The sequence below is a fragment of the Pongo pygmaeus genome, chromosome 13 (genome assembly GCF_028885625.2).
Source record: "Pongo pygmaeus isolate AG05252 chromosome 13, NHGRI_mPonPyg2-v2.0_pri, whole genome shotgun sequence".
Classification (NCBI taxonomy): domain Eukaryota; kingdom Metazoa; phylum Chordata; class Mammalia; order Primates; family Hominidae; genus Pongo; species Pongo pygmaeus.
The window spans coordinates 24,159,173-24,185,337 of NC_072386.2; the positions used below are offsets into that span (position 1 = coordinate 24,159,173).

A 26,165-nucleotide genomic window follows, 5' to 3' on the forward strand; every position below is an offset into this window, starting at 1 on the left:
CAAGAAAACACACAAGCCAGCCCAGCGGGGCCGAGAGCATGTGGTAGCACACGCCATGCGCCGCACAGCAAGGGCGCCTTGGCTCGGCTTGAGGCCTGTCATGAAGCCCTCAGCCCTCTGCCTCTTCCCAGAGCCTCTCCCCGCCACCCCAGGCAGTGGCTCTGAAACCTGGTCGCAGGTCTGCATGATTCTGAATAGAGGTAGTCATTGCCTTCCTGGAGTCTGAGCTCTCTGGAGTTTCTCACTCGGACAGAGCCAGGTGTGTAGCAGAGCATGGCCCCTGCAGTATGGCAGGAGGTGTGCAGGGCATTCAGGAGGCCTCCTGGCTGGTACTCGACCCAATTTGTCATTCAACGCCAGGTCTGGGGCTGCTGTCTGTTGTCTCAAAGGAGTGAGCTGCAAGATCCTTAGAGTTGTGGAGAAAAAATTGCCAGATTGGCAAGAAGGGCAGGATTGGGGGTCAAGGTGTCTCAGTGTGTTGGAAGCATGATGGGGGTTGTGCAAGGGGCACAGCGAGTTCAGAAGGGAGCAGGAGAGTGAGAAGAGGCTGTTCAGTGATAAAGCTCTGCACAGAGCCATTGGAGGAGCAAGCTCCTTGACCATCCTTAAACCAGGGTAATTTTCATTTAGGTTCTGCCACATGCTCAGCAGGGAGCTCCTGGAAGGCAGGATTTGTCTTGTCCATCCTCCCTCCTTACCTCAACCCACTCCTCCTTGGGCTGGCACACAGTAGGTACCCAGAAAGTATCAACTGAAACAAATTGAAATTGGTCTTTATACATATCACAGGGCAAGTTTGCAGTTAACAGACATTTCAGAGTAAAGACTCTCTGGCTTGGTGCTTGATCGGCTTCTGTGGGTTGTCAGCATGCTGTGGACAGCCCCGGCATGGGAGCGAGTGGGCGTGTGTGTGTGTGTATGTGAGGGTGAGAGAGCGTTAGTGTGTGTGTTGGGGTTGGGGAGAGAGGAGGGGGAATAGAAGATGGACCACCTGGGTATCAGCTTCTGCCCTGGGGAGACGGTGGTGTCAGTTGCTGAGGGAATCCTGAGGAGAAGCAGGTCTGGCTATAGGTGGTGATGGTGGTGGGGTTGCATGAGAGTCCATTTGGGGCAGGTTGAGTTTGAGGTGCCCATGACATATGGCTAGCCATGTTCTATTGGCTGTGAGGTCAGGAGAGAGACGTGAGATGGAAACAGAGGTTTGGGAGCTGTCATGTGCTTAAACCAAAGACCTGGGTATAGGGAGAGTGAGAAGAGAAGGGGGCAAAGATGGACATCCAAGAAAGAAGCTGAGAAAGCCTAGGAATTGAGGTAAGAGGAGACGTAGGTAAATGTGACTCTTGGTGATCAAGGCTTCTTTCCACCTCTCCTATGCAGGACACTCACATCTCCTGTCTGCTTGGAAATTCATGCTGAGGGCAGGGAAGGTGGGAGCAAGGATTTGTCCAAAGATCTTGCTTTGGATCCCTGCACTCCTCCTGGTTTACCAAGTGTCACTGGACATGTCAGGGCGTTCTGAGACCTTAGAGATCATCCAGTCCAGTCCCTGCAGTTTACAAATGAGGAAACCAGTACCCTGAGAGTGGCTGTACTATCCACTCTCAGGATACCAAAGATCATCTGGAAAGTCACTGGTGGAGCTGGACCAGGGCCCAGGCATCTCTTCTCCTGTCCAGGGCTCTTGACTTCAGGACCACCTTTCTGATACCCATGATGGGGCAACACCAGGACACTTTCCAGCCTGCAGGTGTCTGTCCCGCGGAAGCGACCAGGCCACGTGTGAATTCCTGTTTTCTGGGTGGGTTTCAGAAGGTACGAGCAAGTCGGCAGGGTGACAGCCCAGGTGCTTCTTGGGTTCCCCAAAATGGGGTTATGTTTAGCAGCATCCTCAGAACCAAAGGTGGGGTGGGGGCTGCAGATGTTGTGGGGGCCCTCTGAAGTGAAAAGAGCCCTGTGACAGATCTTTTCTTCATGTTTTTCACAAGTTCACTGTGCAGCAGGGCCCCCCAGTGGGCTTTGCCCAGGGTTGGGTGTTGGGCAGCCCAGGCCTGGCCGACCTTGTGGGGAAGGGTGTGAATGGTGGGAATCCCCGAGGGCCGTCTTTGCCTGAAAGCCCTAAGGCTTGACATCAGATGCCCATCAGATGGTCCATCGGAGCCCTACTACCCAGCTTGCCCAGTGAGAATCATCTGGGCTCCTTGTTAGGTAGCCATTTAGGTCCTTCCCAAAATCCGCAGACTCTCTAAGGGAAGGGCCCAAGATTCTGTATTTGTACTAACTTCCTCAAGCAATTCTGATGATAGGTTTGGGAAAAACTTGTCCAGGGTGACCACTGACTGAGTCCTGGTCTTCTCTGAAGAGTACAGTGCCTGCTCACTTTAGGGCACCCTGGGAGGTGGGAGCTGGCTCAGCAGGCAGTCTTACAAGGGACTGAGCTTCAAGGCCTCTGTCCCTCCAGGAGGGAGGTGCATGACCAGAGAGGGAGCAGGGCTGCAGAGAGGGAGCCCTGAGGATCTTCTTCCCTGCCCCAGAGGGTCTGCTGCCTGAGCTCTGTGATAGTGCAGAGAGTAAAAGGACCAAGCTTGATTGAGGCCTATCTCTCAATGCAAAAGTTTGCTAGTTAGAGGAGAGTGGGAAGGGCATTTCTGGCAAAGAGAAAAGTGTGGACAGGCATGGCTTAAGGGATGGGGAAGGAGACAGACAGAGCTGAGATTGAAGGGCCTGTTGCTCAGCTGTGGGCCTTGGCCTTCCCTTGTGCAGGGCCACACAGCCTTAGAGCCACTGGAGGTTTTAGTGGGAAAGTAATATGGTCGGGGCTGTATCTCAGAAGAAAACGAACTAATGGGAACAGGTCCTGTGATGGTGGACCTGGGTCAGCTAAGGAGGGAGGGAAGGTGTGAGATGTGTACTGGGGAAGGGGATGGAAGAGGCAGCTATCTGGTGAGAGGAACCAGGCCCACAGCTTTTTTTCTCGTGCTGTTCAATTCAGAAGGGCGAGTGATTCCGGGAGTAGGGGGTGCTTGGAGAGCCACGCATTATTGATAAACAGGGCAGGCTGAAGCCTGCTCACTGGCCCTGGGCGGGTTCTCACCAGCATGTTTCAGGTTTTGATCTGTGCTTATGGTTGGTGTTCCTACCTGTTCTCTAGGTTCCTTCCTTTGTTCTTATGGCTCATTTGCTTCACAGGTGAAGCTGGTTACACTAGAGTAACAGTTCCCAAAGTGTGTTCCCTGGAAAAATGGTTCTGTAGCCAAATAAGCTTGGGAAATGGTGGGTTAAATATAACCAAGGGGGTTTTTCGACTGCACAACTTCTCAGAGCCTTTGGTGTGTGTTGTGACTTTGCAGAAGCAGGATTTAATATGCAGCATTCCCGTTCTTATTTGACCACGAGACATGTTTTTCCATTAAGCATCTTGCTGGGTCTGATGTTTTCTGGAACGCATTTTGAGGCGGTCTGGTCTGCAGAGAGTATGGGGAGCCTGGGTTCAAGTCTTGGCTCTTGACTTGTCAAGAGGGAATCAAGGCAAGTCAGCAGAGCCTTGATTCCCTGTGTTGCCTGGACTGCACCACGTGTACCACATACCTGGTATGTGACCTTTTCCTCATCCCTCTTCCCACCTGCCGTTACCTCACAATCCACAATCTGCACCTCATCCATTTTTCTTCTGAGGCAAGCACTCTCTTACTAACTTACTTCTCTCATCTGCATCCATGTTCTTCTAGGCCAGAAACTTGGGAGTCATCCCTCCCTCTTTGTTACTTCTTCTTCCTCTTTGTTACTTTATCCCCTCTGTTACTAAGCATTCGTCTGTGTTTCCAGCTATTTCTTTTATTTTCCCTCAGTCTCCTTTGGGGTTTCTTTGCCTCCATCCCTCCCAGACCTTGGTTCACCTTCCATCGAGTCCCTTCCTGGGACGTGGTCACTCATGCCACTCCTGCTACCTTCCACTTCGAAGCTAACTCCCTCCACACTGACTTCCCCAACATGCATGTGCACACGTGTGTGCCACGCGCGCGCACACACACACACACACACACACACACATCCTTCCCCAGTTAGGCTAGAATCAGAGAGATGATGTCAGCCATTTGTCCAAGGCCACGCAGCTGGGAGGTGGCAGAGCTAAGTCTCAACCTCAGGGGTTTTGAGAAATTGCCTTCTCATCCATGATCACTGATTTCTACAACAGCCTATCAGGAAGTCTGGGTAAAAATTATTTCCATTTTACAGTGGAGTCTGAGCGGGGAGGGTCCTGGGCAGGCGAGTGCTTCACAGAGTGACCAACCATCTAGGTTTGCCCCGCACTGAAGGGGGTTTCTGGGGATGGTTGATCACCCTAATGCTGGATGTGGTGCCTGATGCTGGGCAGGAGGGCCCTCTCCGTGGCCACGTTGCCTCCCAGGAGGAGACATTTCCTCTGCAGCTGCAGCCTGGCCATCTGATGCAGCCTGTGGAGTGGTGGCGAGTCCTGTGGCCTGCTAACTTCTCCCTCCCTCCACCTCTCTAGTGGGCCCCATGCTGATTGAGTTTAACATGCCTGTGGACCTGGAGCTCGTGGCGAAGCAGAACCCAAATGTGAAGATGGGCGGCCGCTACGCCCCCAGGGACTGCGTCTCTCCTCACAAGGTGGCCATCATCATTCCATTCCGCAACCGGCAGGAGCACCTCAAGTACTGGCTATATTATTTGCACCCAGTTCTGCAGCGCCAGCAGCTGGACTATGGCATCTATGTTATCAACCAGGTGAGGCCTGGGAAGGTGGAATGAGAGAGGATGTGTGTGCGTGCAGATGTGTATCAGATGTGTGTGTAATGAGGGCAGGGGAAGGGGAGTGATTTCACAGATACCTGGCACTTACAGCGAGGAGCCAGCTCCCCCAGCCACCACCAGTGCAGATGAGCTAAACGCCAAACAGTGTGCTTGCCTATTGCTGTCAACTCTATAGCCAAGGGAAATGCTGGAGTGTTTTCGTTGTTCTGTTTTTGTTTTCTGGAAGTAGCCTTGCAGCAAAATTGGGAAAAAAAGACAACCCTAATTATTCCAAAGTACACACTGATTATTCCCTGGCTTTGTGTAGCTGTGTATTTTCCTTTTAAAAACAAAACCACCATTTAGATGTCAGACTTTTAGGTAACTTCAAAGTTTATTCAGTCAGTCAGAGTGTGTCTCCTGGGGCACCTGGAGACAGTGCCCTTAGTTCAGGTCGCCTGCCTGCATGCCAGCCCCTGGTGAAATATCTGGAGAAGTCTGATTCGTGGGCCATCTGAGAGTTATGTGGACTGGGCCGAGTCTGAGAAAAAGTTTCTCACTGCTCATCTGATCCATATGTGTTGGGCTTTAGCCCTGCTTAGGAAAGTAATGCTAAGGATAGGTCAACTTTCATCACCATGGCATGGAGAATCAGATTGATCTAAGAGGCATCTTTATTGAAATAATTTTTTCAGTTTATTTGAGGAGCATTATTTTCCCAAGAGTATAACTTTGATATTTCAAGATTTCCCCTAACACTTAAATTCATGTCTTTAGACTATAACCTCCTAGGTGCAATGACACATCTAACTTATCTAAGCACCCAATTTCATTGAAATTCATTTGAAGAGTCTGAGTACGCCCATTTCTACAAGGCCCAATGTCCATTTCATTTCGAGATAAACTCTGCTTTAGGTAGGAGGATTGTTGGCAGTGTACGGCTTCCATCAAAGTCAAGGGACTCTGTGCACCTTCCCTATGACCCCAGGGGAAGCACTTGAGGACTGCTGTGGCATTGTGCTGCATCACTTGCTGCAGGGAGATTCTGAAGAAGTGTAAGGTCTCAGTCCTGCCCTGTCCCGAAGCCTCCAACCCACTTCTGGCAAGTGGGACCCTCCCAGGGAACAATTTGTTAACAGACCCAAATATCCTGTGATTGGATGGTGGCTGCCAAATGCTTTGGAAGCTCAGAGGAAGGAGAGAGAGCAATGGCTTGGAAGAGCCAGGATATAAACTAGGTTCTAAAGTCTGCAGGGAGATGGGCTTCTTAGCTGGGGCCAGTGAGCAGGGACCTCAAGGCAGAAAGGAGCCTTGCATGTTCCTGGAAACTGAGATGCCCACTGGGGTAGGAAGCACCAGAAGCTCTGGGGCCAGGTGTCAGAGTTAAGCCTGTGAGGCAGGAGAGAGCAGAACAAGCCCTGTTACAAGGAAACTGAAGCACGAGAGCAGGTGGTGGGCAAACCCCTTGAGGCTGTTTGAATTCTTTGGCCAAGTGAGACACAGACCAGGGCCCTATGAACACCTGCAAGCAGGACAGCCACGCAGTTGTGGGTCACCTTGGAAGAATATTGGAGAATGCAAGAGAGAACAGGTAAATGTCCTGCAAAGTGCAGGTCACTTTAACCCAACAAGTATTCATTTAAGAAAAGCTCTGTGATCGAGAAACATTTGTCTGATGCCAGTTAGCACATACCAATGACGGCAAGATTCAGGAGCCTGTTATTAAAGCAGTGGCAGCGAGCACCTGGAAGAGGCAGCCACCATCACCAGGAGCCAGCAGGGATGACTAACAACAAGCCGTGCCAGCTGCATCTCGTTTCTCTCTTGACAGTTGCTATGCCAGTAGATGAGGGATGTGCTTTGGATACAAAGCTGTCATATCTTATTCAGCAGGGCATCTGACAGCATCCCACAAATCTGTCTGAGTAGAAGACAGACAGCTGTGGTCTGGGTGCCATATAGGTAGATTAAAATATATATTTGGGCCTAGGCACAGTGGCTCATGCCTGTAATCCCAGCACTTTGGGAGGCCAAGGCAGGCGGATTACTTGAAGTCAGGAGTTCAAGACCAGCCTGGCCAACATGGCGAAACCCCGTCTCTACTAAAAATACAAAAATTAGCTGGACATAGTGGTGGGCGGCTGTAATCCCAGCTACTCGGGAGGCTGAGGCAGGAGAATCTCTTGAACCCAGGAGGCAGAGGTTGCGGTGAGCCGAGATCATGCCACTGCACTCCAGCCTGGGCAACAGAGTGAGACACCGTCTCAAAAAAATAAAATAAATAAATAAATAAAATATATACTTGGGTAAAGAGGGTAAAAGAGAGTTAGTGATGATGATGCTGAATTTTTGAACTGAGGTGGCTGTTTTCAAGGAAGACTGGAGGGTGGGATGCTACGTCTAGATATGTTGCAGTTTAGGTGAATGTGAGACTTCCCTGTTTTGAAGTCAAATATTGGACCAGTAAAATCTAGCCACCAGCTTAAATTCCTGTGATACAATTTACACACTCCCCAGGCTCAACACAGTAGATTTCTGAATGTCCTCTGCCAGCTACATGCTCCTGCCCATCTCAATCCGAGTAGACAGAACAACTAACCAAGCCAGCTCAGACCGGTGGCACAGCTGTGCTGGCTAACACTGGGCACCACCTAAGAGAGTGCTCCTCCAAAAGTGTGCTTCCCCAAATGGAGCCAAATACGCTTGAGGAATGCTGGGTTGAACCATGTAAAGCAGGTCTCATTCCCGCAGAGCCTTTGGTACCCTGGTATACACTGTAACCCCAGAAGTGTTTCCTGAGCTTGCCTGACGAGAGAACTTTTCCAAGAACCGTCCTCAAGTGATGAGTGTTTTGTGAGTCACACTTTGGGGAAAGTGGGCCTAAGTTAGCATCTCCTCCCAACTGCCTCCCTGCTTTCCCTGGAACACTAGGAACTGCCCATCCTCCCTCCCTCCCTCCCTCTTCCCACTTCACAACTTAGCATCAGGAATATTTTAGTTTTGGTTTTTCAAACATGTATACCTCCTTTTTTCTTATCTTGTCAATATCATCTTTTTTTTTTCTTTGCTTTTCCTCATACTTTTTTTTTCTCTTCCTCCTTTCCTTCTCCAAGGATTAACTTTCCACCTTAGGAGAATCTTTTCCTCTTTTTCTACCACTTCCCCAGCTACTCTCTTATCATCTGCTCCAATCTCACCCTAATTGATCATTTTGGGAAAATATGGTCAGAGTCCAGGTAACTAAGTTGAGAAATACTTAAACTCTGCCATACCTTTTCAGTAAAGAATATTACCTAATAAATAATAAAATGGTAATGGGAAACCTGAACCCTGAAAAAAAAGAGGTGGAAGGAGAAACATTTGGAGCACATCCTGTCTACAAATTAGAAACTGCCTGCGTTGTCTGTTTTATGGTTATATTCTAGAAGAAGAAAAGGATTTTGTAGCACCTGGTTTTGACCTTTCTACACTGTTTGTTGAGCAAATGAACCTTATGGGCTATTAGCCCTCTTTATAGCCTCTCAGCTTCTCCCTGGCCCAGACACCCTGCTGTCATTTTGACTCTTCATTCACACACACAAATACACATGCACACACACACACACACATACCATTTAAGATTAGACAGAAATAATGCTCAAAATAGGTGTGGCTTCTGAGACATTTAGTCCAAGGGTTCCCAAACAGGCTTTTCAGTATCAGATTTGTTTCTGCCCCATTGAAATGCTACACAACCTTCCGCTTATAACAGGTCACAAGGGTTTCATTCTACTTGAAGTAGGGGCCATGTCCCATTTCCACTTCCTTAGCTTCCCATTCAGTCTCTGCTAGGATTTGCCTAGACCCCTGAGACCAGACAATGTAGAAACTTCTGCTCCATGTCACAGGTGAGGAAACAGGCTCAGAGAGGGACAGTCTCCGAAAGTTACATAGACAACAGCAGGGCTGCGGCTCAAACCCCAGCGTCTGACTCCAGGTTTAGTGCCTTCTCAGGGCATCAGTGACACTCCTCATGGCCAGGGTGCCCCCAGTGTTGCTCACAGTCTAGTATCCAGGGCTGAGAGTGTGCTGTGTGCTCAGACTGCCTGGGTTCAGTCCTGGCACTGCCACTTTCCAGTCAGTGACCTCAGGCAGGTTACTTAAGCTCTGCAGGCCTCAGTTTCCTCCTTGGTGGGGAGCGCTGTGAGGCATCCTTCTCATGGTAAACCTTCAGTAAATACCAGCCGTTACTGGGAGGGTCCACTCCTGCCTCTGCACTCTCCATTCATCCTGCCTGTTTCCTCTGCCTGCTTCTGTGGTGGTGAATTCCTCATGGCTCCTACTACCTCCTGCTGCACCCCCAACTCAGGGCCCGCATCAGGACCCTTCCTCCTATTGGTTTGCACTCCTTGGAATCACAGGGTAATGGATAGTGGAGTGAGCCAGGTGGCAGAATCTCAGAGGCCATCCCGGGCCTGTAAGCCTCTTCAAAGAAGGGCCACGTATCAAGCTCCACACACAGGAGTGAACTTTCACAAGTTGTTATGACTCATACTCTGTCTATAGTAAGCTGTTAACCACTACCATTTGGCTTATGCCTCTGTAATTATTGTACTAACTTATATCTTAAAATAAGGATATTGAAAGAATGAGCCGGGAGAGGCTTTCCTGGTTGAGATATAGAAGAACAAGAGTTGCTCTTTTTCCTTAAGGTCTGTCCTCCCACCCCCGACCTTAGCTCACCAGCATGGGAGAATACTATTTGGCTCCCTGTACTCTGAGACGTGGATGTCAAGATATAGCATTCTAACTTCAACGGCAGCAAGAAAAGAAGCAGCAGAAGGAGAAGATATCATAGCAAACAGGGATGCATGCTGCATTTCCTAATACTCGAACCCAGAAACGAGACTTCACTCCAGGTGAAGGGAGGGCAGGTCACCACCTGGTAGCACTAGCCCTAAATTAAGGAATGCAGAATGTTTGTGGGATTGCCCATCATAAAAATTACAAAATGAGTAAGGAATGCAGGCACAGCTGGCCAGGTGGGTTTGTCACAACCATGGCAGCCCTTTGCCCCACAGCCAGTACACAGAACTGGTCTCTCCAATCCCGATTGCGTATCTTCTGGCACCTCTGTTCCTCTCCCTCAGCTGCCCAGGATTTTTCTGGTTCTGACCATGTTACTTCCTCTTTTAAACCTGTTAGCATTTCATGACTGCCCACAGGCAAGGGTCTAAATGGTCGGAAGGCCCAAGCTTAGCATCCCAGACCCTGACCTACCTCCAGCCACTTCTTCCTCCTCTCCACTTCACTGGACTCCCCATCTCCACCCAGACACCTCTGTTGTCCCCTCTGCGTGCCTTTGCTTGTGCTGTCCCCTCTGTTCCTAGTGTGTCTCTGGCTATCTTTTAAGCTTCCCTCCCCAACCTCATTAGTTCTATGGAGCCCCTGGAGTAGAGCTGACTTCTCCCTCCCTGCTGCTCCCAGGCTTCTCAGAACTTTCTGGAAAGGGATGATTATCTGAGTTCCAGCCTCACCCCAGCCCCCGGACTCTCAGTCCCTTATGTCTGCCTCCCTTCATTCTCCCTGACCACACAGCTGGTGCATAGTCAGTACAGATGCAGTCAGTGAGTGGCGCCACGGGGCTTCTCCCCGGCATTCCTGCCCCTTTGTTTCTCCCTAGTCTCAGGACTCCCTACTCCTGATCTTCTGCCTAGATCTGTGCCTCTTGGAAGTGAAGCCTCCATTCCCAGTGGGGCCAGGTCGTGACCCTTCGGAACTTGCAGGACCCCTCCCTTAGGCCGCTCCCCGAAGCTTCCGGCTCAATGCTGACCAGAGCACAGGCTGCCTGTGACAGTCCTTGGGGTGACCTCCCTTATCAGGAAAAATGCCAAAAACCTGTTAATACCTTAGCCTTGTGATTGTTAATGGTCACAAAACTCCTTTAGGGTCCTTTGGACTCAGCACCTTTATGATCTCACTTTGAATTTTGACCCTCCCACCTCCCCCCATCCCCCAGAGTGAGGCAAATGGTCTTCTGATTGTTCCTGCAGAGGGAAGGCTCCACAGGTAAGCACATGATGGCTGGGAAGCAGAGCTGGAGCCTGCCTGAAAGACTGTGGAGAAATGGAGGGAGGGCTGCCCTGAGGACTCTGTCTGGCTTTGAAGTTTTCTCCTGTTTCCTTTTCTTCTGTGCACTGTTTTAGGATGATGGGATGATAGTTCCAGGCTGGTTGAGGATGGATTTGGAGACAGTCCTTTGTACCCTCAGTGAGCAAGAGCATCTGTCACCCTACCTCAGCAGTTGTCTCTGTCACTGGTCCAAGCAGCTGGTTCCTACACAAGGTCAAGATCAACTGGGGAGAAGCAGACTCCTGGGTCTATCCCATTAGTGAGGACAGCTGCCTGGGCTTATGGCCCCATTGGTTTGGTTTCTATCTTGATCATCTCTACCATCCCCCTATCCCGGCCTTCCATTTTCTACCTCAGCTGTCAGTGCACAGATTGATGTGTGTGGGAACGGAGCTCGGGAGGAGTGGGGTAGGGCTGGTCCTGTCCTGTAGCCTCCCCTTGCTTCGGGCACTTGGACCCTTTGGAGCTTGCCGGGGTGGGGAGTGGGAGTGGGAAGGCCAGGGAGTGTCTCTGTGCCATCACTGTTTGAGTGTTGCCCCTTTGCTGTGTGCCCCACCTAGTCTGTGTGTGTCTCTGTTCTCCTGGGGACTCAATTTTCTGGTGAATTGCTTCCATGGACATTGTTCTGGGAAACGCAATTTTTTCTGCTCACCCGTGACTCTGTGACAAGGAGTGACAGCTTATTAGAAATTTGTTTTTGCATTGGAACAGTGGTCATCAGAATGGGCCCCTTTTCCCTTGCAGCTTTGACATTTGCCTCTCTTTTCCTCACCTCTCTCCCTTGCATCCACCCTTTTCTCTTTTTCTTCTTTTTTGTTTTCCTTCTAGCAGGGGCCTTTTGCCTTTACTTGTTAATCCTGTTTGTAGCAAAGCAAGTGGAAGGAGGAGTTCCTCTCTGATCTGCTTCTTATTCTCCACCTACCTTCTCTTCTGTACTCTCCGCCTCCTAGAGAGAGAGAGAGGAATGCCGACCTAACTACCACTGCCACTGCTGCTGCCACCACCGCTGCCACCACCACCCTGGTAATGTTCACATGTCCTCAAATCAACCCAGAGCCAGGGCCCTGCTGGTCAGGGGGAGGCTATGTAAATAATCCCATGAGTGTGCCATCCTCAGGCCCTGGGGTCTCCTAGGCAAGACCAGGGCCTCTGTGGGCTCTCTCGGAAATGCTGAGGTTGCTGGACGCCAGCCCGTTGTACAGGGTCTGAGAGTTTAACTTCTTTTAAATTAAACTACAGTTGAGCGCATGCTGTGTGTGTATAAACTTTTGTATCCTGCTTTTTCCTTAAATTCTTTATCATCAGCATCTTCCCATGTTATTTCATAGTCTTCATCATCATCACTTTCCATGCCTTCATAGTAGTTGATCGTAGAATTCCATCATGATTAACTTGTCTTTTCTCTCTTAGAAGTCTTTTAGGTAATGTCCAATTTTCCGTGAGTGTAAATAATACCATAATGAACATCTTGGAGTATGAAGTTTATTCTGTGTTGGTTTGTTCCACATTTAGGATAATTTTCCCAGGCTAGATTTTCAGATGTGGGATTATGGGTTCAGATATGGTTTACACATTTTTATAGTTCTTAATACAGATGGCCAAATTGCTTTCTGAAAGAGAAGCTTTTGTTAAGTATTTTTCTCCAACTTGTATCTTAAACATCCTGAACGTGCTTAGCACCACTGTCTTGATATATCTGCGGAAAGCCACGTCTCCACTTTTCAGTGTGTCAGGCCCTGGGAGAGGCAGGCGTCCTGCGCTGGCTCCTTGGAGCTGGGTTTAAAATTGTCTCCTCTGGCTGGGCGTGGTGGCTCACATCTGTAATCCCAGTACTTTGGGAGGTCGAGGTGGGCGGATCACTAGGTCAGGAGATCGAGACCATCCTGGCTAACGTGGTGAAACCCCGTCTCTACTAAAAATACAAAAAATTAGCCGGGCGTGGTGGCGGGCACTTGAAAAGTCCCAGCTACTCGGGAGGCTGAGGCAGGAGAATGACATGAACCCGGGAGGCAGAGCTTGCAGTGAGCCAAGATCGCGCCACTGCACTCCAGCCTGGGTGACAGAGCGAGACTCAGTTTTAAAAAAACAAACAAACAAACAAACAAACAAAAAACTCTCTTCTGTGCTCATTTCATCCAGAATCCCTGTTGGGCTCTTCAAGGAGCTCAGTTCTCTCTGAAAGCAACTTTATAGCCTCAGTCCAGTCTGTGTTCCTGTGTGGCAGGGGTCAAGGGTATGCTCACTCTTGAGAGTGGTGACTGATTGACCAAGAACCACTCCCATAGCCTGGTCCCTAACCCTTGAAGGCCCATCTCTCTCACTCACTGGGGTGAAGAGTTTAAATCTCAGATCCAAGTTTTGTTGACAGCTCTGAGCTACCATATTGTTATGGTTAACAACTAGAGCCCAGCTGGGCGTGGTGGCATGTGCTGACAGTCCCAGCTTCTCAAAAGGCTGAGGTGAGAAGATTGCTGGAGCCCAGGAGCTCAAGGCCAGCCTGGGCAACATGGCGAGACCCTGTCTCCCCTGCAAAAAAACAACAACAACAAAAGCAAAACTAGAGCCCAACTGCTGTGAACTCACGGCTGAGTAGATATTATTAGCCCTCCACAAACTCAGCATTTGTATAATCCCAGGCTCTTTCCAGAAATTCTCTGGGGATCACCTCCCAGCCTGCCCACTGTTCCAGGATCCACACTTAGGCCTGTAGGAATGCCCAGTCAGAGCTTCTGCTGCCGCTGATCTGTTACTGTTTGATGCAACCCACTCAGCCTAGTTCCTTCCTCTTACTATCTCAGTGGGCACAGAAAAGCATATAGAGGGTGTTTCAGCAAACATTGCCGCTGGCTGCAGACCTGCCCCCGGATCTGTCGTGTTGAGAGCTCAGTGCTGCATTCTTGCATGGTGGGGAGGGGTGTGGCGCTGTGATGAGCCAGGGCATGTGTATGGGAGCAACAGTGTCTCTTATCACGTAGAAATTCTGACTCATTGCGAGTCTTGGCTTTGGATTGATGGTTCCAGCCATGTTGCTGCTGTGTCTTTTGGTGCAGGAGAGGCTGGGCACAGTTGGTCCCTAAGCCATTATGGACAAGGGATGTGTCTGCTGATATACACACATGGACCTGACATCCAAGGAAGGCAGGGTGATTGGACAGAACAGTTCTTCCAGAAACTGTTGGGACTTGGACAAGAGTGGCCCGTGGCTTTCTGTAGTTGGTCATCTGTCCCCTGTTGCAATCAGGGGAAGGCCATGCTTGCCTTCCTTAACCATAGTTAGGGTTTTCTTGGGGATTAGACCAGATTCTAGCACCTGTCCTGAACCTCTCGCCCTGCCCCTACAAAGTCTGCTTGCAAGTGTAGTGCACATACACGGGGAGCAGGTGAGGCGTGGAAGTGGAAGTGGAGACCCTGCCTTTAGCCCTTGGGGGAGGACTGTCCGCTTACCCACGGTTGTTGCCTCATAGGAATCATATAACAGCTTCCTTGCCTTCAGTTGGATTGGGGCACAAATCCCTCCTTGACATACAAACCATGGTTTAAGGCTCCCTGTGGCCTAAATAAAGATAAAGCTTAAGTATCTTAACAAGCACCTAACCCTTCTCCCCAGCCTCTGTGATTTGGCTCATCTCTGCCTTCATGTTTCATTCTGGCTTCACTCATTCGGAATTTCTTGTAGTTCCTTGACTGTTCTCTTTTCCTTACCGCCTTTACAAATGCTGTCACCATGCATGCTTTTCTCTGCTCCTACAGATGCCTTCTCTCCCAGCACCGCCTCCAGAGTCTATGTCTGGTCGATTCTGTCTGCTGTCTGCAGTCCCCGTCCTGTAGCACTCTCTGCTCAATCATGTGGGGATTTTATATGTTTTCTGGCCTTTCTTTAGGGGGCCTGTCTTCTCCCTCTAAAAGCAGCCAGTTGACCTAGAAGGAAGGGATAACTCTAACTCTTGTCTACCAACATAAGATTAGGCCCACCCTTTAAAAGCTGCGTCTTTGAAAGGGACACCTGCACCCAGCATGCTGGCTTCTCTTCACCAAGCGTGACTTCCTACGCATTTCACAGGCCTCCAGAGGTCCCCCTGACTCTCTTCTGCTGTGAGAAACTCTAATCATGTAAGCCACAGGCTAATTCCCTTGAGCCTTAAATGTTTTTAGTAATTTCCCGTTCATCAGAGAAAAGCAGGATTTGGGAGGAATTTTGAAGCAAACACTACAGAAGGCAGAGTCTCCAGGTAGGATATCTAAGAGACATTTGGAATGGTCTGACTGTTCAAGATGGATGGGAAAGCCTCTTCCTGTAATGATAGTAGCCAACATTTGTTGTCAGGCAGTGGGGCCCCATTTTTGAGATGGGGTCTCTGTCACGCAGGCTGGAGTGCGATGGTGCTGTCATGGCTCACTGCAACCTCAGCCTCCCCGGGCTGGGTCTTCTTAATTCTGAAAAACCCAGCTTTTAAAGGGTGGACCTAATCTTATGTTGGTAGACAGTGTTGTCTCATTTAATACAATGCACATGCTCTCCCCATAACACAAAAGAGGAAACTGAGGCCTGGAGGTGTGATGTGCCCCAAATCACATAGCTAATAAGTAAAGAAGCCAGCATTCCTGGGATTAAAAATGCATGTGTCTGTCACCGTGGTGTATTTGGTGCTTGATCGATGTTTACTTGAGCAAACAGAGTAGCAGAGGCACCGATGAGTGTGCTCAGTGAGGAGGGCAGGAGTGAAGCTGGGGCTCTTCCCACCTCTTGCGAGTGATGGGGCTTGGTGAGCTTGCCAGAGCCTGTCTTTCTTATCAAAGAAGGTGTGTGCCCCGGTGTTACAGCATTTCACCTAAAGAAGCCTAGAAAATGCTTGACTTTTCTGTCATTCCAGGGGAGGACACTTTCCTCCTCCACTGTTCTGCTGGCCTGGTGTTCCCATGGCCCCTGATAGGTGATAGCACCTGCTAAAGTGCACCATGCCCTTCCGTCTCACTGCATCCCACAGATGAGGCCAGGCTGGGATGAGGGAGAAAGGGAGGGATATGTAGCTCAGGTTATTTTGGAAAACTGCCTGACCAATTTTAAGTCCGGGCCGGACACTGGGGCATTTCACCGCATTGAAAGGGCCGTGGCACCCCCCGTGGTGAAAGGGGCTGGAACCAGGTCTGCTTCTTGGGCTTCTCCTCCAGGGTGCCATTGCTCATGGGCCTTAGCTCTAGAGGTGCTCATTCATGGTTCCAAAATTCCAATTCCTGGGAGAGGAAAAATGCTTAGTTCAGCAGTTAGGCCTCTGCTTAGATCAAACAACCAAGGCCAGTAGGCCCAGTCCTATTGTAGAGACATGGCCTCAAAGAGCCCTCTGCCCCAGTTGTTGGGGAGTGTACCACGAGAAGGGAGCATTGTCCTGGGCTGGGCAGCCCTGGGGGTCTAGTGCACAGATGTAGAAAGGCTCTGTTGGTATACCTCCCTTTGCTTGTTGGAAAGTGCTCAATGGGGCTGAATTGTGTTTGACAGTGTAAGTCTGGGTTGGGGTGAGGGTTGTTACAAGATTGTCAAGATGATTAAATGAAATGCCATTTGAAACACTTATCCATGCCTTGTGTACGGTATCCCCACCAGTGAATATTCACACTATATTATAATAATTCCAACAACTTCATAATTTTCATATGCAATTTCTAAACTTTGAACTTTTTTTCTTTTTTTTTTTTTTGAGACAGTGTCTCGCTCTGTTGCCCAGGCTGGAGTGCAGTGGCGCAATCTCGGCTCACTGCAACCTCCACCTCCCGGCTTCAAGTGATTCTCCTGCCTCAGCCTCCTGAGTAGCTGGGATTCCAGGCGCCCGCCACCACACCCAGCTAATTTTTGTATTTTTAGTAGAGACAGGCTTTCGCCATGTTGGCCAGGCTGGTCTTAAACTCCTGACCTGAGGTGATCCACCGCCTTGGCCTTCCAAAGTGCTGGGATTACATACGTGAGCCACTGTGCCCAGCAATTTTTTGTATTTTTAGTAGAGATGGGGTTTCACCATGTTGGCCAGGCAGGTCTCAAACTCCTGACCTCAAGTGATCTGCCCGCCTTGGCCTCCCTAAGTGCTGGGATTACAGGCGTGAGCCACCGCGCCCAGCCTAAACTTTGAATTTCTTTGATCCCATGACTTACACAGAATTAGCTGAACACGGAATTCCAAATCAACTCAGCCTGTGGGACAGCCAAAAAACACAGTGTGCCTTTTGGCTCTTTCACTCACCACACGGGGTTAGAAAACTTTGTCAGGGGCTTTAAAAAAGGAGCTCTTGTGTGTAAAATGTTTCCTTGTTTCTCTTCCTGGTGCCTCTCTTTCTCTAAGTGGTTTGCTTCCCCGAGTTCCCCACCTGAGTCTGGGTGGCTGTGGCACATCTGTGCGTTCTGTACGCACACAGGCAGCCTTTTGGAGTGCCAGTTTCCAGGTCTTGGTTTTATTTATTTATTTATTTTTGAGATGGGGGTCTCACTCTGCTGCCCAGGCTGGAGTGCAGTGGTGCCGTCATGGCTCACTGCAGCCTCAACCTCCCTGGGATCAGGTGAGTCTCCTACCTCAGCCGCCAGAGTACTAGGGACTGCAGGTGTGCGCCATCGTGCCTGGCTAATTTTTGTAATTTTTTGTAGAGGCAGAGTCTCACCATGTTGCTCAGGCTGGTCTCGAGCTCCTAGACTCAAGTGATCTGCCCACCTTGGCCTCCCAAGTGTTAGGATTACAGGTGTGAGCCACCACACCCAGCCCAGGTCATCTTGTAAGGGCATGGAGAGAAGACTTTGAGCATCCCACTTTTGAGACTGTGTACCAGTCGCAAGCCCCTATGACACACTTTTTCCCCAAAGTAGAGGGCTCTGACTGTGTTGATCCCAAGAGAGATGGGAAAGAGCATTGAATGAGGATTCCAAAGTATTGGGCCTTAGTTCATTTCCTCATGTTGGTGTTGTGAGGATTCCGGTTAGGATGACAGCATGTGTGCAGGAGGCTTTGTGAACTGCTGAGAGTGAGGTGTGGCAATGTCAGTGCTAGGTCTGTCCTTACTAACCTGGGGCCATGGGAATTGATAAGACCAGATTCCCAACTCTACCCCACAATGTGATCCCTGTGGTGACCCCTCACAGGGCTCTTTGGTTGAGCTTCCCAGAAGGGATTACCATCTGCCATTGTATGTGGAACCCCATTCATTCATTCATTCATTCAGCCAACCAGCAACTATTTATTGAGCTCTTAATGTGTGAGAAGCAGTATTCAAGGAACTGGGTGAATAAAAAAACAAAACATCCTAACCTTCACTGAGCTTACATTCTTACTGAAAGAAAACAAATAAAACATACATGTAATCCCAGCACTTTGGGAGGCCGAGGCAGGTGGATCACTTGAGGTGAGGAATTTGAAACCAGCCCGGCCAACGTGAAACCCCATCTCTACTGAAAATTAAAAAAAAAAAAAAAAAAAAGCCGGGCATGGTGGCACGTGTCTGTAATCCCAGCTACTCGGGAGGCTAAGGCAGGAGAATCGCTTGAATCCTGGAGGCGGAGGTTGCAGTGAGCCAAGATCATACCATTATACTCCAGCCTCAGTGACGAAGCAAGACTCCATCTCAAAAATAAAAAATATAAATAAAAATATGCATTCCCTTTGCACCAGCACACTTGGTGCCTGGGGACCTCGTGGTTGGCACCCTGAAGCAGGTGTCCTTCTTCTGTCTTGCGCACCTTGCTTCTATCCTGGTGTGTATGGCATGGCCTCCTACCCTCCATGGTGAGCACTGTGAGGGCAGAGGTTGAGTTGGGTTTGCTGTATTTCTCAGGTGCCTAGGTTTGTGCTTGACAGGTAGATGGAAGGTACACAATGTGGTCATCAAGCCTCAGTCAACCATATAAGGAAGGGAGAAGTGAAAAGTCCCATAGGTACCCAACTAATGTCACCAGTTTCCTGGATACCTTTCCTGGAGTTTATTTATAGTGTGTATAAATAAATGATGTATGTGTTTAAATGCCTTTTTCACCTTTCCTTTCAGAGCTGCCTCTTTTTAACGGTTCCATTCCATTGTATGGATGTACTATGATTTATTGAACCAGTTCCCTACTGATTCTGTTTTTTGCAGTCTTTTGTTATGATGAACATTCCACAGTGACAATGTTGTGCATAGTCATTCACACACATGCAAGTCCTTCTGCAGGATATATTCCTAGAGGGGAATTGCTGACTCAGAGGTTTTGGAACTCTGTGTTGATTGTAGAGTGAGGACAGAAAAGTGAGGCCCAAGAGTTTCCTAGTGACCGTGTATAGTGGACAAGTCACCAGTCCCTGTGAGTGTTTGGCCTAGAGGCTTTAAGGCATTTGATATCACTGTTTTTGTTTCTGCACCAGGCGGGAGACACTATGTTCAATCGTGCTAAGCTCCTCAATGTTGGCTTTCAAGAAGCCTTGAAGGACTATGACTACACCTGCTTTGTGTTTAGTGACGTGGACCTCATTCCAATGAATGACCATAATGCGTACAGGTGTTTTTCACAGCCACGGCACATTTCTGTTGCAATGGATAAGTTTGGATTCAGGTAAGAGATACTCAGTCAGAGTCTGTGGTAAACATGTTTCTCTCTCATGTGTTGACTAGGAAGTGCAGTCCTGGCAGCCCAGGAGTGCCTCTTTAAGCTCTGGAGCAGAATGCCTCCTCTGAGAAATGGGTGCTTTGTATTAGTTGAGATGGAAAGAAGAGACCAGAAATGCCTGTAGTTTCTGCACATCCAGACAAAAACAAATTCTCTCTCTTTTTTTTTTTTGTTTTTTTTTTTTGTTTTTTTTTTTTTTGAGACAGGGTCTGGCTCTGTCACCCAGGCTGGAGTGCAGTGGCGTGATCTTGGCTCACTGCAACATCTGCCTCCCGGGTTCAAGCCATCCTTCACCTCAGCCTCCCGAGTAGCTGGGACTACAAACACTTGCCACCATGCCCAGCTAATTTTTGTATATTTTGTAGAGATGGGGTTTTGCTATATTGCCCAGTCTGGTCTCGAACTCCTGAGCTCAAGCAATCCATCTGCCTTGGCCTCTCGAAGTGCTGGATTATAGGCATGTGGCACCATGCCTGGCCTAAGAACAGTTTTTAGCATTTGGGAGGGGCTCTCATCTTTAAGCTCCAAACGGTACTGTATTTTCTTGCTTTTTTCTTTCTCTTGCCCCACAAGTTTTGGAAAGTAAATTGGAATAGTTTTTCCCCACTGAATTATTTAGCTTGTATACCTCAGCAGATGTTCCTTGGCCTGTTTTGTTTTGTTTTTGAGACAGGGTCTTGCTCTGTCACCCAGGCTGGAGTGCAGTGACACAATCATGGCTCACTGCAGCCTTGACTGCCTGGGCTCAATCCATCCTGCAGCCTCAGCCTCCTGAGTAGTTGGGACTACAGGCATGAGCCAGCATGTCCAGCTAATTTTTTATTTTTAGTGGAGATGAAGTCTGGCTATGTTGCCCAAGCTGGGCTTGAACTCTTGGGCTCAAGTGATCCTCCCACCTCAGCCTTCCAAAGTGTTGGGATTACAGGTGTGAACCACTGCTCCCGCCCTTGGCCCTATAAGAAGGAACGTGATTCTGTTTTCCAGCAGGGCACAAACTTCTGCTTAAATACAAAGCCCAAATTTTTCCACCAAAATGCCCCTAGTGAAGAGGCCAGCCCAGATGCCCGACTAGGGTATTATCCAAAGCATATTGTCATTGGTGGAAAATGGCCTTATAGTCCATTGTTTTGTCTTAAAAATAAATATATAAATAAACTTGTATATTGTTTCCTAATTCCGTGTTTATATTAACATAAAAGTGTTTTAAATTACCTGTCAGTGGCCAGGCGCAGTGGCTCACGCCTGTAATCCCAGCACTTTGGGAAGCTGAGGCAGGCAGATCACCTGAGGTCAGGAGTTCGAGACCAGCCTGACCAGCATGGTGAAACCCTATCTCTAATAAAAATACAAAAATTAGCCAGGTGTGGTGGCAGGTGCCTGTAATCCCAGCTACTCGGGAAGCTGAGGCAGGAGAATTGCTTGAACCCGGGAGGCAGAGGTTGCAGTGAGTTGAGATCGTGCCATTGAACTCCAACCTGGGCAACGGAGCAAGACTGTCTCAGAGAAAGAAAAAAAAAAAAAACCTATCAATTGAATAACAAAACCCTTTCCTTCCTTGGTTTAAGTGAATTTGAAGATCCAGGAGCTGTGCCACAGGTACCCTCTATGTTGGGTACCCCTGGTTTAGGCTGACTAGTACAGTGTGGTTGGCTCATGTAGACAGCAGACCCTTTATTTTAGATACAACTTTTTTTCTTTTTCTTTTATTTTTTTTGAGACAGAGTCTTGCTTGTCACCCAGGCTGGAGTGCAGTGGCATGATCATGGCTCACTATAGCCTTAAACTCCCTGGCTCAAGTGATCCTCTCACCTCAGCTTTCCTAGTAGCTGGGACCACAGGTGTGGGCCAGCACCCCTGGCTGATTTAAAAAAAAAAAAAATTTTTTTAGAGATGTCTCACTATGTTACCCAGGCTGGTCTTGAACTCCTGGGGGCTCAAGCAATCCTCTTGCTTTGACCTCCCAAAGTGCTGGGATGACAGGCATGAACTACTGCACCTGCTGAGATGCAACAGCTTTCTGTCAGACTCATTTTATTCTCATCATTTCTTCCTGTCCTCCCTTGCTGGGAGCATGAGAGCCGTGATGGGAATATAGGAATGTATGAAGTCCTTCTCCCAGATCAAAGATCCTAACTTCTTGTCTTAAAGGGAGGAAAATTTGAATGTAACCTTACTTTTAGACTCTTCAGAAATCCTTCTATACCCTTCCATCCCCGCTTTCACCCTTCCTCCCTCTCCGTGTGTGTATCTTCTTCTCTTGAAACACACAGGTTTATACCCTGACCCCTCTTGATTCCTCCCTTGAAGCACAGTGGTGAACAAGGAAGGGGCCCGTGATGCCCTAAGTCTTTGCCACAGCACCATGTTTGTTTCACAAGGAGCCTGGCAGGTTTGGGCTTGGGGCAGATAGGGAAGAGAAAGCAGCAGAGACAGCAAAACCAAATCATGTCAGCTTGGCATGTACTTCCCCCTGAAATAGCTAAGAATCCATTTCTGTAAAAACACTGATTATCAAAAAACCTTATTGGCCTGGCCACCTTTGGTTCAAACCCTCACATTAATAATGTGGACAGTAGTATGAGGTGTGCCAAAGGTGGATGACTCGGCACCTAAGTGATGACACCTAATTACGAATAGGTTCATTAAAGCAGACCCTCTGGGGGCCTTTGCTTGAGGAGCCTTACAGTCAGAATTCCTGAATATATTTGAATATAATAATTGCATCTTTATTTTCATATGTTCTGTATGGTTTGGCTGACTTCCCCCTCAAAGTCTGAGTTAGAGTTTTCCTTAATTTATGTGATGGGTTTGGTCTTTTTGGATTCCAGAAAGAGCTGGGTGTGGTTTGGAGCTGCACTCAGAGTCACACAAAACCACAGCCTTTAGAGAACCCACAGGAAGGCTTTGGGGCACGTCCTGATTCTTGACATTTCTCATCAGTGCTGACTTTGTATCCCTTAGGAGTTCACAATTCATAACCACTGAAATATTAAAATACAAAAAGTTTTGGAAGGATGAGAGCCCAGATGCTCTACTACTTGAAAATATGTTAAAACATAAGTTCATCATTATACATTTTGCTAAATCAGGATAAAGTCTGAAGTTTCAAAGAAGTTTTATTTTAGCAAATTTTCAGAAACACTTCCTCAACTGTTAGGGCCAGTGTTCTAGTCAGTATGCCTTTGGAAACATGAAAGCTAGACTGGTCGATAGGATGGGTGTGGAAGGGGGGCCATGATTGGGTGGGTACAGAGAGGCTCTAAAACAATCTCAGATTCCAGGAGCTCCTGGATAAGGACTTCATGTGCGGGAACAGAGCGCTGGAGAAGCAGATTCCTGAGTCACTCAGGAAGAACTGGGCTTAGGCCTGCTTTTGTCACTGACTGGCTTTCTACATAACCACAGAAACAGCGCTGTGTTGTGGAAAGAGGAAAATCATACTTTTTGATATCTGTGTCTAATCTAAGGTCATGTGAGCCTTGATACAAAAGCAAAACAGACAAAACCCTCGTAACTGCTCCCTCCCACCCCACCCACCATCAAAAAAGCTCTAGAGAGGCTGGACATGGTGGCTCTTGCCTGTGATCCCAGCACTTTGGGAGGCTAAGGTGGTTGGATCACCTGAGGTCAGGAGTTCGAGACCAGCCTGACCAATATGGTGAAACCCCATCTGTACTAAAAATACAAAAATTAGCCAGGCGTGGTGGCACACGCCTGTAGTCCCAGCTACTTGGGAGGCTGAGACAGGAGAATTGCTTGAAAACCTGGGAGGCGGAGGTTGCAGTGAGCTGAGATCACGCCATTGTACTCCAGCCTGGGCTACAGAGCGAGACTCCCTTTCAAAAAAAAAAAAAGACCCGGCTTGGTGTCTCACAACTGTAATCCCAGCACTTTGGGAGGCCGAGGCAGGTAGATCACGAGGTTAAGAGAGCAAGACCATCCTGACCAACATGGTGAAACCCTGTTTCTACTAAAAATTAGCTGGGTGTGGTGGCGGGCACCTGTAGTCCCAGCTCCTCAGGAGGCCGAGGCAGGAGAATCGCTTGAACCCGGGAGGCGGAAGTTGCAGTGAGCCTAGATTGTGCCCCTGCACTCCAGCCTGGCAACAGAGCAAGACTCCGTCTCAAAAAAAAAAAAATAATAAATAAATAAAAACTCTAGAGAAGCAAAAAGAAGAACTTTAAAAGTGTTTATGTTCTCAGCAAGCTTTATTTTGGGGATGTCAGAACTTAACTAACCACTGCTCCTTCTGTGTGTATGTTTTTCCTCCAGCCTACCTTATGTTCAGTATTTTGGAGGTGTCTCTGCTCTAAGTAAACAACAGTTTCTAACCATCAATGGATTTCCTAATAATTATTGGGGCTGGGGAGGAGAAGATGATGACATTTTTAACAGGTAATGGTCATAACTTAGATATCTTTCTCCTCTGTCAACCTTCACTTCCAGATTTTAAACCAATGCTTGGTTGTTCCCCAAGGACTGACCCTCAGATGGGATGCACTCTAGTCAGCCCACATTCTTAGGTGTGGCTTCCTACAGGTCCTGTAGGTGCTAAAAGGGATCTGTAGGAAAATGAGTTTCTGAGATTTTTGTATAGACCTGGAAAAATGTCAAATGGGAACCAAGTGACGGGGCAAGTTTACTTTGACTTGCCGCATGCCATTTTGTACTCAAGGAGTAAACCAATGTCCTTTGTAAAAATCCCTCATTTCATTATGGTCCCCTTTCACTGTGAAACAAGTTTCCTTGAGCAGAATCCTAACTGCCTTCACAGAAGCTTTGTGTTATATTTTTATTTTGGAGTATTTTTCACATATACAAAAGAGATACTGTAGTATAATAAACCTTTGAGGACCTATCCAGCCCCAGCAACCATTATGGCATGGTCAGTTCTGTCCCATCCACATCCTGGGGCTCTTTTTAAGCTGGTAAATCTTTATGATGTGGGTTGTCATTTACAGTGGTAAAAAACATCTGTCAGTAGTATTTGAAAGAACATTCTGCTCAGTCCTCTGGCCGTAGAAGCTTCAACCCCACCAGCCCCCGATGAGCACCCTCTCCCTCCAGGAGCGAGTCAGAACTCATTACTGAGTTTAATATCAGAATACACCCTGGTGCAGCCTTTCTGAATTGCAGTACCAGTTAACAGAAGGTATCTGTCAGAGCAACACCCAAGTCATTCAAGTTACCATTGTGTGCAAACTTAACAGAGACCCAAGTCTTCAATATAAGCCTTGAAGAAAACTCCAGTTTTAGTATGTAGATGGAGTATCAAGTGTGTGCATATTGAACATCTGCTGCATACAGAGCACTGTGCCAGGCAGGCCCAGGACACTGAAAACCTGGACATAGGGTCCAGACAGAAGCAAGCCTGCTTCCACAGAGGCACTCCTGGGCAGACACTCTGGACCGATATGACAGTGTGCAGGGCTGACAGGTCTGAATGGTCAGAACAGCTGGGGAGGGAGGGAGCATCCGCAGGCATCTAGTCCCATGCTAAGGCGGTGGCACTGGAAGGATGGGTGGTGTGTGGAGCAACTTTCTTGAAAGATAAAGGACCTAACACTTACTGTGCACCACTTACTGTGTGCCAGGCAAGGCCAGGAATGTTTAAGTGGTCTGGGATCAGCCAGTTCTGCCTCTTAACTAACTTTGCTGTTCCTGCTCTCCAGGCTTTTGTTGGTCCTCATTCCTTTTCCTTAGACCAACACAGAATCCTCCACCCTGTTCTGGCTGCCTCTAGTCTTGTTCTCAGCCCTCCATTTGTTTTTTTCTGCCTTTTCCCACATGTTCTGAAGCCCTCCATTCTTATACTACTTTCCAGAGAGACTTCCCCATGGCTAAAAGTATTTTGGAAATACTGTATATTAGGCCCCTTTCAGATACTGGCAACCGTTTGTGGGATGCTCTGAGAAGGCCTCTGTGACTTAGCCTTGCCCTTTTCAGCCCATCACCTGCCACGTCCTACCCCAGACCCTTGTCACCAGTCCCCAGGAGCTTATGTTGCTCCCTGAGGGCACTAGGCTTGCTCTCACTTCCATGCCTTTGCCTGTGCCATCCTGGCTGCCCAAAATGCTCTGGCAGATACCTGTTCATCCTCAACTGGGCTCTGCCTAGGCTTGCTCCAGCAGAGGTTACAAACTGTGCTTCTTCCTCTGTGTCTCCAACCTCATCTTCTTCTTCTCACCTCCATCCTGGCCCTGAAGTCCCTATGTTTGAAGCATTCACACTGTATATTCTGTGGGGCAGACGCCCCCAGTGTCTGGCACATGATAGTCAACACCACAAACTGCAGAACCAGTTGTAAAAGGACATGGAGTAGGAATGTGAGTTTTAACCAGGGTCATGCTGGGCTGAGTTCTGGCATGATGCTGGGTTGTGGGCTGAGTGAGAACAGCAAGGTTGATGGTGGATGGAGCAACAGTCTTGCAGCCAGGGCTCTCAGGCCAAGTGTATGGCAGCTCTGTGATAATGACTTTCCCTTTACTCTTTGCAGATTAGTTTTTAGAGGCATGTCTATATCTCGCCCAAATGCTGTGGTCGGGAGGTGTCGCATGATCCGCCACTCAAGAGACAAGAAAAATGAACCCAATCCTCAGAGGTGCATTCTTTGTTTATTCATACTCCTTCCCCCTTTAGGATGAGTAGGCTGCAGGTCCGAGGCTCTGCAGAGGGCTCTGGGCCTAGAGGG

At 48.5% G+C, this 26,165-nt stretch overlaps 1 protein-coding gene across 2 annotated transcripts in view; it reads left to right on the plus strand.

Annotated features, from left to right (window-relative positions):
* The window catches only part of B4GALT1 (beta-1,4-galactosyltransferase 1), a 63,447-nt gene that overhangs the window by 27,726 nt on the left and 9,556 nt on the right, over positions 1 to 26,165 (plus strand). The window contains exons 2-5 of one of the 2 annotated variants that reach the window (XM_054502860.1): positions 4,511 to 4,746; positions 19,233 to 19,420; positions 23,747 to 23,869; positions 25,971 to 26,075. In XM_054502860.1, coding sequence (XP_054358835.1) covers positions 4,511 to 4,746; positions 19,233 to 19,420; positions 23,747 to 23,869; positions 25,971 to 26,075 — 652 coding nt within the window. The remainder of the gene's footprint in view (positions 1 to 4,510; positions 4,747 to 19,232; positions 19,421 to 23,746; positions 23,870 to 25,970; positions 26,076 to 26,165) is intronic. The other variant, XM_054502862.2, reaches the window with a different exon arrangement.